Here is a 14,671-nt window from a genome sequence, read left to right on the forward strand (position 1 = left end):
TTATAGGTGTGTTATGGTGTATTCTAAAACATATATGGTATATAAATTCAATTGAATAAACAATTTCATATACCAATCCACTTTTCCATAACTTATTTTATACGCCATTTGACCTAATTATTTAGACTTGTATAGTGTTTCTTTGTCCATTTGTCAAATAATAAAAAAATATAATTTGGTAAATAAATGAAATAAACCATCTTTGCCCAGGTATTGCAGGGCTTCCTGTTTCTACCACTAGATTCAGAGCTTTGAGCTAAACAAAGTGCTTTTCAATTTGGATTACCCTGACTTGCTTTCGCCAGAATCTGAGCCTGACTCTCATCTGTGATAACAACGCCACGGGGGTTGTCACTTATCACCCGTCACTCCACCAATTTATGAGGCCGATTTCATTGCCCTTCACTGATAAATCATCTAAGGCTGGCGTCGTTCCTAATATTGTCACGTACAAACTTCGCATTGATGCCTATCTGAATTACTGCAAATATGATACTGCCCTCAATCAGTATAAGATTCTCACTAATGACTTGAGCACAACCATCTACTGTTAATGACCAGGAGCCTTTATTTTGTTGCTTTTCCCGGTTTCTGATGGACTCTTCCCGAAAAAGAGAAGAAAATGTTGTATTGTATCCAGAGACTCTTTTCTCCTCCTGATTTCATGCTGCTTTCTTCTGATGGTTCTGTTTAGAAATTCATGAAATGAGGGAATTGTGGAACTGATAATGGGACTTCTACCTCTGGATTTCTAATAGCATAAAAAACATCTCACTTCGCTTCTGAGAAGTGTGTATCCTTAACTACAAAATTTTTTCAAATGGATTTCCCTGATTTGCTTTCGCCAGCATATTATGTTCCAGCTCCACATCTTGATAGACATGTCTCGCCTTTAGATTAGCCCCTGCATCTCCCACTTCAAGATGTCCACAAGATCAGGTATATCAAAAGCTAGAGCAGATTCATATATCATTCACTGACAGGGAAAATTAAAAACAAATATAGAGACGGGTCATCAGAAGACACAATGATCAGATGCGGTACTATGAACTTGGACCAGATGATCCTCCTTATGCTGCCAAGTGCGCTACTGTTGTGGAGCAAAATGACCCAGATGCTTCCGGTTGCATGACAGATTTCCCACTTCAAGATGTCTACAAGATCAGGTATTTCAAAAGCTAGAGCAGATTCATATATCATTCACTGACAGGGAAAATTAAAAACAAATATAGAGACGGGTCATCAGAAGACAATGATCAGATGCGGTACTATGAACTTGGACCAGATGATCCTCCTTATGCTGCCAAGTGCGCTACTGTTGTGGAGCAAAATGACCCAGATGCTTCCGGTTGCATGACAGATTTCCCTCTTCAAGATGTCTACAAGATCAGGTATATCAAAAGCTAGAGCAGATTCATATATCATTCACTGACAGGGAAAATTAAAAACAAATATAGAGACGGGTCATCAGAAGACACAATGATCAGATGCGGTACTATGAACTTGGACCAGATGATCCTCCTTATGCTGCCAAGTGCGCTACTGTTGTGGAGCAAAATGACCCAGATGCTTCCGGTTGCATGACAGATTTCCCTCTTCAAGATGTCTACAAGATCAGGTATATCAAAAGCTAGAGCAGATTCATATATCATTCACTGACAGGGAAAATTAAAAACAAATATAGAGACGGGTCATCAGAAGACACAATGATCAGATGCGGTACTATGAACTTGGACCAGATGATCCTCCTTATGCTGCCAAGTGCGCTACTGTTGTGGAGCAAAATGACCCAGATGCTTCCGGTTGCATGACAGATTTCCCACTTCAAGATGTCTACAAGATCAGGTATTTCAAAAGCTAGAGCAGATTCATATATCATTCACTGACAGGGAAAATTAAAAACAAATATAGAGACGGGTCATCAGAAGACAATGATCAGATGCGGTACTATGAACTTGGACCAGATGATCCTCCTTATGCTGCCAAGTGCGCTACTGTTGTGGAGCAAAATGACCCAGATGCTTCCGGTTGCATGACAGATTTCCCACTTCAAGATGTCTACAAGATCAGGTATTTCAAAAGCTAGAGCAGATTCATATATCATTCACTGACAGGGAAAATTAAAAACAAATATAGAGACGGGTCATCAGAAGACAATGATCAGATGCGGTACTATGAACTTGGACCAGATGATCCTCCTTATGCTGCCAAGTGCGCTACTGTTGCGGACCAAAATGACCCAGATGCTTCCGGTCATACGATGGCTAATCTTTCTTGTTGCCCTCTGTCATATGATATAATTTCACTTTGTCTTTCTCAGGCTGAGTTATTTGCTGACGTCCAAACAAGAATGCTGAACTCAGGCATACGATGATTCAAACGCTGCTGTTGTTGGTCTTGATGCTGCTGCTAGGTTTCTGCCCCAGCTGTGTTCATGCCTCACATGCTTATCACATCCATTTTATTGCTGCTTAAAGTTTTCTCTGGCTTTGCTGGCAAGATGGAAGACCTTGCCAAGTAGCTGTTGTCATGGCCAGAGCAGCCATGGTCTGTTTTTGCAAAGAAACTATGAATAATACAACAAGAGATGGATTCAAGGGTGGAGAACTTTGGTTTCATCTCATGTAGAGGTCTTCCTTGCTGCTGCAATTCTCGTAATCTCAGTTTCATTGACTTCAGTTTAAGGTATCTGTGCATAATTTATTGGTCAATTTATCTTGTGTATTTTGTGATTAGTATTGCTTTTTGCGTTTTATGGTTCCTGTTGGTGGTCTAACATTGAAGTCTCTTATTAATGTGAAATTTGGAGTAATCATGTTTCAAGCACCTCGAGATGACACCTCGAGATGATCTGTTATTAAGGGGGAGATGGAGGGCGATGACTGTTGAGTTCTTTTATGTTCTTGCTGGACATATATTTCCCAGCCTGAGGGGAAGCAAGAGAAAAAAATACATGTGCTCAGCGCAAACTCAAAAGCTGAAGACTACATAAGTCACAATTCTGAAGATTTTTGAAGCCACATAGACCACAATTTTTTAAAGATCAATTTTATGTTGGAGACTAAAGTGTATTTTTTTTTATGCTTAAGGGAATTGAGGGACAAGTTCTGTAACAAGTTCAACTATATATTCCAGCTTAAAGGGGAGAGTTGGAAGATATAACTAGTTTTTTTTTCTTGGAAAGTTGTTTTCTATGGAAAGTCATTTCCTAGGGTTTCTCGAACATGGATATGTTGAAATGTATAGCTGTATAGCGTGATCTGAGGAAACTGTATAGTGTGATTGTTTCCTCCGATCCCGTGATTATATTCTTGATTCTATTCCTTGATTTTAGGATCTAAATTGATCCTAAAATCAACTTGTAATGTATTATAAATAGCCTCATAACGGAGAAGAATAAACTCATCGAAAAACCATTCGTTCAAACTTTGTTATTATTTTCGGTTCTCTCTGTTTTACATGGTATCAGAGCAGGAGAATTATCCTCTCTTTTCCGTCGCAGAAAGTCGGAGCTAAGTGCTCCTGTAATCGCCGAAGGAGGAAGCCGGAGGAAAAAAAAAATCCGTCGGAGTTGCAGAACTCTGTTTTTTTTGCAAATCCGTATTCTGGCTGTCCCGACGCCAAAAAAACGCCGACACCGACAACGGCACCACCACCCTGTTCCGACTGAAGCCGACGCTCCGCTGCTGTTGCCAAAGATGAAGGCTGCCGTTGCCGAAGACGAAGCGATTTATGTAGTCGGAATCACGTCACCGACAAGTGCCGCCGATCGCCGATGAGCGCCGACGACCCCACCACCACCCTGTTCCGACTGAAGCCGACGCTCCGCTGCCATTACCGAAGACGAAGGCTGCCGTTGCCGAATACGAAGGTATTTTTTTAACTTAGGAACTGTTCCTTTATTTTTCCTGCCGACCCAGACCGGCGGGTCGACCGAATCGGACCAGATCGAACCAGACCAGACTGAACCGAACCGGACCGGACCGGATTAGAAAAAAAATAAAAAATAAAAAATTTCAGATCGATGGCCACCACTACAGGCGTATCCACCAAACTTATCCCATCACCACAGATTATAGTCCACCAAGATAATTCTGCGTTTCCAACCGGAATTATCCTCGATGAGACCAATTATTCATTATAGTCCCAACTCATGGAGATGCGAATTGGTGTACGCAACAACGCTGGATACCTCACCGGCGAAACAAAAAAACTAGCATCTGGTGATGCTAATCTTGGAGCATGGATTACTAAAAATCAAAGAGTCAAAAGTTGGCTTATTGACTCCATGAGTCCATTGCTCATGCAACGATTTTTTCGCTTCTCCACTGCCAAGGAGATATGGGAAGCAGTATCAAAAATATTCTATGATGGATCCGATGAAACTTATATATTTGAGCTGAACCAGATATCTTTTTCTACCAAACAAAATTGTAGACCGTTATCCACATACTACAATGAACTGGTTGCTATTTTCCAAGAGATTGATCATAGAACTATATCTTAGGAAAGAACAGTCGAAGGGCTAATCCAGTTGCACTATGCAATGGCTAGGCTTTGGGTTCATATTTTTCTCATTGGGCTTGACTTCGAATTTGATCAAGTTCGTGGATAAATTTTGCGAAAAGATCCCAAACTTGATTTGGAGAGTACATATGCATATGTCAAACGCGAATATCAACAGAGACAGACAATGGGGAGCTATCGCCCAGTCTCCGAGAACTCGGCGATGTTGGTCAACCAAAACCGACAAGGATCATCAAGCAGTCGGAACCCTCAATCCTCTGGCAAAGGTAACAATCGTGTATGTATTCACTGTGGGAAAAAAAGACATTCACAACACCGGTGTTATGAGATTATTGGCTATCCGGAGTGGTGGGATTTCTCGAAAAATCCCCGTAACAAGATTGCTGGAAAAGCTATGGTGACATCCATAGAAGAGAATCAGGAGCTACCTACTGCAAATGTTACCCATCCAAGTATTCTCGATAATGCATTAGTATTTTCTGTACATTCTAAGAATAGACCTTGGATTATTGATACAGGTGCATCCGATCACATGACAAGGGATCCCAGTCAGTTACAATCCATCCTACCTTCTCCACAATCTGTTATTTCAACAGCCAATGGTAGTACCTCTCCTATTACTAGGGAAAGATCTGTTATATTATCCAATAATCTGACATTAGATGATGTCCTTGTGGTTCCGTCTCTTGAATATAACCTTTTGTCTGTTAGGCAAATTACTTCCACTCTTGCTTGTACTGTAACTTTTTGGCCCTCATTCTGTGTCTTTCAGGACATTCTAACTCGGAAGATTCTTGGTTATGGTGTTAGACGGGGCAAACTCTACTATTTGGAGTTGACAGAGAACGGGGGATCGAAAATCAGTCAGACAAATCAAGCTAGCAGTGAAGATAATGCTCAAACAACTGTATGGTTATGGCACTGACGATTAGGCCACATTTCCTTTGGTTATCTTAAGAAATTGTGACCTCAACTTTTTTCAGGTTTGACTGATGTGCATTTTCATTGTGACACATGTGAATTGGCTAAAAGCCACCGTATTGCTTATTTCCCGAGTTTGAATAAAAGTTTCGAACCTTTTGCGGTTATTCATTCTGATGTTTGGGGTCCAGCCAAGATTCCCTCTATTTCTAGAGCTCGTTACTTTGTGACATTTATTGATGAATGCACTAGAATGACTTGGGTATCTCTGCTTATCCACAAAAGTGATGTGTGTCTAGCATTTCAGAAATTCCATACAATGATACATACTCAATACCAAAAGCAGATTCGTGTTTTGCAATCTGACAATAGTACTGAGTTTGATAATGCTTCTCTCGAAACTTTTCTGACCACTCATGGAATTCGTCACCAGACTTCTTGCACCTATACTCCCCAACATAATGGATTGGCAGAAAGAAAGAATAGACAACTTTTGGGAGTAGTGCGTGCCTCTCTCTTTGGCATGAACATGCCTCGATTTTATTGGGGTGAAGCTATCACATCTGCTGTCTACCTCATCAATTGAACACCTTCTAGAGTACTTGATTTTCAAACTCCTCTACATAAGCTGCAATCCCTAATTTCAATTCCCCATCTTTCGAATCTTGAACCCTGAATTTTTGGGTGTACCGCTTATGTTCATATCCCAAAGATCTTGCGAAATAAACTTGATCCATGTGCCAAGCGATGTGTATTTGTTGGCTACTCTGATTTTCAAAAAGGATATCGGTGTTATGATCCACACACCAACAAGCTCCATGTGACTTTAGATGTCTCCTTCCATGGATCAGTCCCTTATTATTCAGGGGGAGTTTCTTCGACATCTCTTCAGGGGGAGAGTTCAAATGAAGAGAATGTTCCACATGAAACTAACGGAGATGTTGAAAGAGGTGCCGAATTTATTGAGTTAGAAGCGGTGAATGAATTTTTTAAGTGTCATGATGTGCAACAAGACTGTGATTCAGTAATTTCACCTGAAGAACCCCCAGAGTTGCCCCCGTCTGCACCAACAACTGAAGAATCAACCCAGAATGTTCCTCCTCAGGTAAATACGAATCCTGTGTTTGATGAGTCTAATGAAACATGTCTTCCTATAGAAAACATAACCTCTAGATATCCACAAAGATTGAATAGGGGAGTTCCAAAAAAATAGTTTGAACCTGATCTTGAAGCCAAGACCAAATACTCAATCAATAACTATGTGTCCTCCCATAGGTTGACTAAATCGTATGCATTTACTGTTGATCAATTATCCAGGGTTTCTATTCCTAGTAATGTGCAGGATGCATTAGCTGATCCAAAATGGAAAAAAAACGATGAACGAAGAGATGAAGGCTCTACAAAAAAATGCCACTTGGGAACTTGTTCCCCAACCTAAAGGAGTAAAAACAATTGGATGTCGATGGGTGTTCACATTGAAACTCAAACCGGATGGAAGCATCGACAGATATAAAGCTCGGCTAGTTGCAAAAGGGTATACGCAAAGGTATGGCATAGACTATCAGGATACTTTTGCACCAGTAGCTAAAATCAATACAATTCGTATTCTTATATCTATAACAGCAAATCGAGACTGGCCTCTGCAACAATTTGACGTTAAAAATGTTTTCCTCAATGGAGACTTAGAAGAAGAAGTCTACATGGAACTACCACCAGGTGTGAAAAGTGGTTCTTTGTCTCAAGGTAAAGTTTGTAAATTGAAGAAGTCATTGTATGGGCTGAAACAGTCACCTAGAGCATGGTTTGGGAGATTCTCGGCTACAATGAAGGAGTTTGGTTATAAACAAAGTAACTTAGATCATACTTTGTTTATAAAACACAAAGAAGGAAAGGTAACAACATTAATTGTATATGTTGATGATATGGTCGTGACAGGAGATGACCCAGGTGAAATGCAAGCTTTACAGGAGTATTTAGCTACTAAATTCGAAATGAAGGATCTCGAACAACTTAAATATTTTTTGGGGATTGAAGTTGCAAGATTGAAACATGGAGTCTTCCTTTCACAGCGAAAATATGTGTTGGATCTTCTAGCCGAAACCGGAATGATTGACTGTAAACCAATAGAGACGCCCATGGAAATGCATCATAAACTCAGAATTCTTCCAGATCAAATTCCAGCAGACAAAGAGCGTTATCAGCGATTAGTTGGAAGATTAATCTACCTATCCCACACAAGGCCCGATGTAGCATATGCAGTAAGCATTGTGAGCCAGTTCATGCATGCACCAAGTGAAGAACATATGGAAGCAGTCTATCGGATCTTGAGATACTTAAAGAGTACTCCAGGAAAAGGTTTGTTATTCTCAAAAAATGGTATCTCTAGTATTGAAAGGTATACAGACTCTGATTGGGCAGGTGATCAGACAACCAGAAGATCCACGTCGGGTTACTTTACTTTTGTGGAAGGGAATCTTGTCACTTGGAAAAGCAAAAAACAGAAGGTAGTATCAAGATCAAGTGCTGAAGCTGAATTTTGAGGTATGGCTCATGGTGTATGCGAGTTGTTATGGATACGAAATATACTGAGAGACTTAGGGATTGAATTCGACAAACCTATGAATCGTCACTGTGATAACAAGGCAGCTATCGCAATTGCACAAAATCTAGTTCAACATGATCGCACTAAACATGTTGAAGTTGATCGTCATTTCATCAAAGAGAACCTCGATGCAAAGATTATACAATTCCCCTTTATTCAATCTGCGAGTCAAATGGCTGATATGCTCACGAAAGCAGTATCAGGGAAAACATTTCATGGTATAATTGACAAGTTGGGTTTGACTGATATCTATGCACCAACTTGAGGGGGAGTGTTGAAATGTATAGCTGTATAGCGTGATCGGAGGAAACTGTATAGCGTGATTGTTTCCTCCGATCCCGTGATTATATTTTTGATTCTATTCCTTGATTTTAGGATCTAAATTGATCCTAAAATCAACTTGTAATGTATTATAAATAGCCTCCTAACAGAGAAAAATAAACTCATCGGAAAACCATTCGTTCAATCTCTGTTATTATTTTCGGTTCTCTCTGTTTTACAGGATATAATTTTTGACATTGTTTAAATTATAACTAGGGGAGAAGAAGAAAAAAACCTTAATCTCTCTTATCTCCCTTTTCCTACAAATTTCTTCACCACCTTGGCACTTTTTTTTTTTTTTTAATTTTGTGGAGTTTGATGAGATCTTGCATGCGAAGGGCATCGTAATCACTTGTACTCACAATCTTTGTGAAACCAATGCCCTTCTTGAGTCATTAGCTAGGGATGAGATCTTGTAACAACTACTTGTTGAAGGGGATTTTATTTTGTCTTCATTGATGATATTCTTGTTATTCTTGTTGTTTCCCTTTTACTTTTGTTTGTTGGAGTAATATCAAATAGGTTCAATGTCAGGAACGTTTTGGGATGAACCTGGACCTATTTTTAATACAGTATTAGAGTACGATATTGGTTCTATTGAGCTTAGTTCCTTTTGTGTTTGTTCATGTCTCAAACCTGTTATCTATTTATGTGGGCTTGGATGTGAAAGAGAGTGTTAGTGGGAATTATCACACATAGGTTAATATCAAGAAAAATCTTGTGGTTATTGGTTGATAGTGTTAGTCATTTTAGGATGGATTTGGACCCAAATTGTGCAAGTATATTTTAATGCATTTTTTTTTTTGTAACTATGGTTTTGTAAGTCTTCTTACCCTTGGGGCCGTAAAGAGTTGGCATCAATAAAAGATGATTGTAGCATAGAGGCAAAGTTTGAGTGGATGTGGCAAATGCAGGAAATACAATGGTGGTGCACCTGGGGGATAGATTTTATGGTGTCAGTTGATTGAATAGTAAGAAGTTGAGGATGAATGAAAATGACAAACATTGAAGTCGTGAGAAAATTTTTGGAGCCCCAATAATGGAGTAAGAGAAATTAAAAAGGAAAAAGGTATAATCCAAAATGTATATTATTGGAGTTTAGGGGTATTGTTGTCTTTTTATACATGTACATGTGATCCTTCTTAGTTTTTTAGTTATGGTGAAGTGGTAGGGTGTTACTGAATGTCTTTTATTCCGGTTTGTAAAAAGTAAGGAATTGGAAGAGAGAGAAAGAGAAAATAGATGCACGAAAGAAGAAAGAGTGTGTGAAGTGGCACTTGTTGAAAGAGGAAAATTGAGCCCTCCACTTTTATGAACTTAAGTGAGACACTACAAAATCTCACCAAACTTAGCCTCTTCCTTCATAACTTAATAAATACAACTACAAATCTCACCAAAATTGGACCTTAAGTTCCTAACATAAAACTTATAGCTATCCCTAGATATGTATACCAACAGAAATAAATGACCAAAATACCCTTATATAATTTTAACACTCTCCTTCAAGTTGGAGCATATATATAAAAAAAACCCCAACTTGTTACATGTAGCTGAAGAGTGTCATTTGGGATTTGTATCATGTTGAAAACAGGTATGGAAGAGTCTTACATGATAACAAGAAGTCTCGTAGAGTAATGATTCATATGGTGGAGTCTTACAAGTGTCTCACAAAAGAGTTTCAGTTAAGGTGTTTTAGTTATGATTGTCCTCTATTTTTGTTCATTTGTTTAATTACTCTAGGACTTGCCTTTAAGAGTTAGACTTTGGGTGTAACTGGGAATGGTAATTTATTTGTAATCTAATTCTACTTATTTCCTGTATTATAAATAGAAGTTCAATGTACTCAGTTATAATCAAGTCAATGAATTTTTTCTCTTCTCCGAAAAATTCAATATGGTATCAGAGTAGGGTCTTTAAATGGATACACCGTTAATTTACAGAGATGATGTATTTGAAGAAGTGTATATGGAGTAACCTTCTAGGGATGCTGCTTGGAGGGAAATTGGAAAAGTATGTAAATTATGGCATTAAACAAGTCCCACAGTGTGATTCAAGAATTTCGGCAGTGTGGTGATGCCCTTGGGATCTCAGAGAAATTGTGATCTCTTATTGTTTGAAGAGGTCCTCTAGATTTGTGGTGTGGATCACCCAAGAAAGACTCACCTGGAAGTTGCGCTGAGTGTATTGCGATACTTTAAGGGTGCACTAGAATAAGGGTTGTTGCATGAGCTACATAAACATTTGCAGATTGTAGGATATTATGATGTTTTGATTTTGTAGGTTCTAAACTAGATACAAAATCCACTTCGAGATATTGTGTAGAGATGTCAGAGACAATTTAGGTAGGTGAAAAAGCAAAAAATCAAGACTAGTTACAAAAATTTAGCTTTTGTGGGTGAAATTTGTGTTACAAGAACTGAGCTTCCTTGTTAAAGAGGATATGATTATATATTATGACAATCAAGCGGCAATATTCATTCCAAGTAATCATGTGGTTCTTGAAAGGACTAAACATGTAGAGGTTGATTGTCACTTTATCAGAGGTTCTGTCATGAGTGGAGTGGTGGCTACTTCCTATGTCAAATATATTGATCAACTTGGTGATGTGTTGACCAAAGCTCTAGGAAAATCAGATGATGTGATTTTTTTAACAAGTTGGGGCTTCTAGATATATATGCTCCAATTTGAGGGGGAGCGTTAAAGCTGTAAATATCAAGGGTATTTTATATATTTGATTTTCCCCTTTAGGTTAGGAGAGTGTTCTGACTATTTATGATGTATATTGGTCCAATTTCAGGTTTATATGATAAATATACTAGGAGATATAGGTAATTGCGTTTAGAGGGGCATTTATGTTATTGTACTGAGTTTTCATTTAAGTGACCTATTTAATAAAGAGAAGTCGAATTTTGACCTCTGAGAAGATTGTGCCTTCCAGGACTGCCCTTCTCTCTATCCCCCTCCCCTCTCCCCTCTCTCCCTCTTTCATTGTTTTCTTAACAAAATTTTTTCCTCCTATCAGGAGAGAATTGTGAGTTTGCAGCACCAGCTGGATGAACTTAGATTCTCAAGCAAGCAGAAGCAACAAAGTTCAAATGTGTCAGATAAAAGGATTTTCTGATTCTCTTGATGGGTTAGATAGAGTTCCAGGATTATAACCCTTAAACAAACAGAAATTAGGATTTTGTTTGGAACTTGATAAGTATCTGATACAAATCAACTCAGACACAACAAGGTTGATGAAATGTTACCCACTGTACTTTTCAACACAAATGGTTACTTTAAGCCGGTGAGTTGGTTACTTTATTTGTGACAGGACCTTTTGCAGATGCTGTATCAGGAAACATTTTCTCAAGTCCTATTCTGAAAAAAGCATCTTCATTAAAGTTTTAAAGGGTAGTATTCTCTTTGCTCATCTTTATCTTCTGCTCTCTTATCCTAGCAAATTATTCCTTTTTCTATTTTTTTGGCATCAAGTTCAAAGGTGAGCAAACCCTTTTGGTGATTATTGGAACATGATTTTTTATAATGACTTACAAGCCTATCTCATTGATTTCTATTTGCCTATCTAACAAGCTTCTATTTGTTCTGGTCTCCATAAACATCAACTCTTTCTGTTGTCTTCCTTCCAGTTGCAGAGAAAACATCTGTCTAGCAAGATTTTAACTCTTTAAAGGTCCAAAGCCGGTGGTTTCTGCATATCGCAGGGAATGATTGGTGTGTTTCCTGGTTTTTTTCCCTGCCCCTGTAGTCATCTTTTACTTTTTGTCTTACAGGGTTGAAGTAAGAGGCGCCATGTTACAAGATACTGGTGGATTAGGATGCTTGATAAATGGATCAACAACTGGCACATAGAATTAATGGTGCCATTGACATATTTAGTGGAAATATTGACATTTCCTTTATCTACAGACAATTTGTCTCTATAGCAGATGGATCCCAAATTTGGTAGATTTGATTGAAATTGGTTGTTTCAGTGTGTGGGTATTACTTGTGTTCATGCTTCAATGAAACATCAAAGATTTCAAGTCTAACGAAATTACTCTTTATCCTAGTGCCATATCAGTCTTCAACAGACGCTGATGTGAGACGTAATAAACTTTGGCTTGCTACTCTTGCTTTATTGATTCTCCAGACAACTTCATTTTCTTAGTCTCAATTAAAGCTTTTAGACCTCCACTTGAAGAAACTACTGTTTGTTGAGCTATACTTAAACCAGAACCCTGAAAGATTCTTGTCATTTACTCCTAATTGACTGCAAAAGACATCTCAGATTTTCAGCCTTATCAGGTACATGTTCAAAACCTTTAAGAGCATTATCAACCAAAGCAAGCGAGGCCTTTCAGCAAAGAACAATCTCCATTGATCAAGATGAGACCCATATTAACAAAATCCAACAAAGTAAAAGCTTAATCTCTTCTTTTTCTAGAAACCACTACAAATAGTTACAAAAGAGACCCCAAACACCACATCAGAATACTCATTGGCCTTCTTTCTGCTTTTTGGCTTTGCCTTTGTGACCCTGAATAAAGAACCAGCAACCTGGTAGAGCTCCACTCATGTGTCTGCAAAAGCCAAGAGAAAATCTTCAGGATCCAATATTTTTTGGATATTAAGGCAAGGTGACAAAGGTTTGTAGAATTTGTATTTTCCAGTTGCATTGGGCCCCAATAGCCTAATTTTCTTTTGGCTACTTTTTGACTGGGGAGGCAGTTTTTGTACCGTCTTCCACCTTTGTGTCTTTTCCAGGCATAAGATATCATTTTGGGAGATATACAGAATCAAAATGTTCAGGTGTGTAATAGTTTATGGATTGTTTAAAAAAAAAAAAAATCAAATAAAGTTCTTGATATCACTCAGACAAGTGAAAATTCGAGTCGGAAGAAATTCAACCAGAACAAATACACTCGCTCGAATTGCAGAGTAAATTTGACGAGTCGGAAAACCTTGCTCGGGCAGCGGAAAAAAAAAATAAACTGACAACGAGAAAACTACAGGAGTTTGAACAGAGGACAGAGACGAGGCTACGAAACAGAGCAAAATACAAAGAATTAACGATACCTGTTGGAAATGACCCTGTAAGCGGTTTTTCATTGGTCAGATCATGAGATGATCAACAAATGAACCAAAGCGGAAGATACCAAATGACGTTCTCATGGTTTGGATTAAGACAAAATCTTATTTTCTCAAATGAATTCTTAATCAAGGCCAATGAAGCTCATGCCATGTTGTTCATCCTGAATCATCTGATCTAATTAAACATCCCAAGGAACACGAAAGAACAAGAAAATCTCAGTGGAAAGAGAAATAATAATAAAGGAGATTTCCCCAACTCTCCTTCCAATCAAGTTGAGTCTATTTTTGCAGGATCAAATATAAGAATATAATGTGAACTAGTTTCATCTGATATAATTCTAGGAGAGAAAAATTAAGAAAAAGCAATAAATGGTACCTTCTGCTACTGCTGCTGCTAGTGCTACTTGTACTTCCACATCGGCTCGTTCTGCCACTTTTCTCAGCATCTCCCGGCGCAGACGATCTCTTCTTCCACCACTCGCCTTCAGGACTCTTCACTGGCGATACTCTCCCATTCCCCGAGCCGCTCTTCTTCAACGAAGCAGGGAAGAACATCCTCAGCAAAAAATCTCCATTCCCAACATACCCGGTTCTCAAATTCTTCTTCTTATCACTCTTCGTCCTCTTACTCTGCTTCTTCTGCTGGATCTTCTCCACGGGCGATGGCAGCGGCTCTCCTCTCTGAAGCACCGGATTGAACGTCCCCTTGGGTACCTCCACCATGTCTCTCAGAGAGAGCTCGTAATTCGACTCAGGCATGTTGTCCACCATCTCCATCAGCTCCCGCTGCCCTCTGGCGATCGCCTGCAATCTCGAGTTGGGAGAAAGGCCACGACGGATGGGTGGAGGAGACCTGGGAGGGGTAATCCGCCAAAGCGGCGGCGATGAAGAGCCGATATCCTCATCAGGGTATGGCCGGGAACGCAATTCTATCCCGGGTCTGCCCAGGTTACTGAAACCACCTAAAGTTCTCCTCGGCGGAGTGGCGGACTCCATGAAACCAGAACTCCCCTCCGGTTTAGCCGTCCTGGGCAAGTACCCATTAGTTTTGACTACACGATCCGCCGGATCCATGTGGTCTCCGGCGCCAGAGCCTGGGCGGAGTGAAAAGCAAGCGGACAAAACGCTGCCGATGGCCTCTTGAGTAGAGAGAGACAGGGAGAGAAGAGTTTGTACGAAAGAAATTCTGTGGGAGCGAGCTTTTGATGAATGGACCATAAAAAA

The 14,671-nt window shown here is 39.3% G+C and overlaps 1 protein-coding gene across 1 annotated transcript; it reads right to left on the minus strand.

The window, feature by feature from the left end:
• Positions 1 to 12,711: 12,711 nt before the first annotated feature.
• Positions 12,712 to 14,671, minus strand: LOC137937624 (uncharacterized). Its single transcript, XM_068782724.1, has 2 exons — positions 13,824 to 14,671; positions 12,712 to 12,936 (listed from the first exon to the last, which is right to left on the minus strand). The coding sequence occupies exons 1-2, from the start codon at positions 14,663 to 14,665 to the stop codon at positions 12,852 to 12,854; spliced, it is 927 nt and encodes a 308-aa protein (XP_068638825.1). The 5' UTR covers positions 14,666 to 14,671; the 3' UTR covers positions 12,712 to 12,851.

Source organism: Aristolochia californica, unplaced genomic scaffold (assembly GCF_029961685.1).
Source record: "Aristolochia californica isolate CCGP_79_NKW_82.1479 unplaced genomic scaffold, dmAriCali1.0.hap1 SCAF_7, whole genome shotgun sequence".
NCBI classification, from domain to species: Eukaryota; Viridiplantae; Streptophyta; class Magnoliopsida; order Piperales; family Aristolochiaceae; genus Aristolochia; species Aristolochia californica.

Excerpts from the sequence above, each read along its gene's own strand:
- LOC137937624 (XM_068782724.1), bottom strand. The coding sequence starts at position 14,665 with ATGGTCCATTCATCAAAAGCTCGCTCCCACAGAATTTCTTTCGTACAA. Across the intron at positions 12,937-13,823 it reads AGCAGCAGCAGTAGCAGAAG|ACACATGAGTGGAGCTCTAC; the intron begins GTACCATTTATT and ends TGGCTTTTGCAG.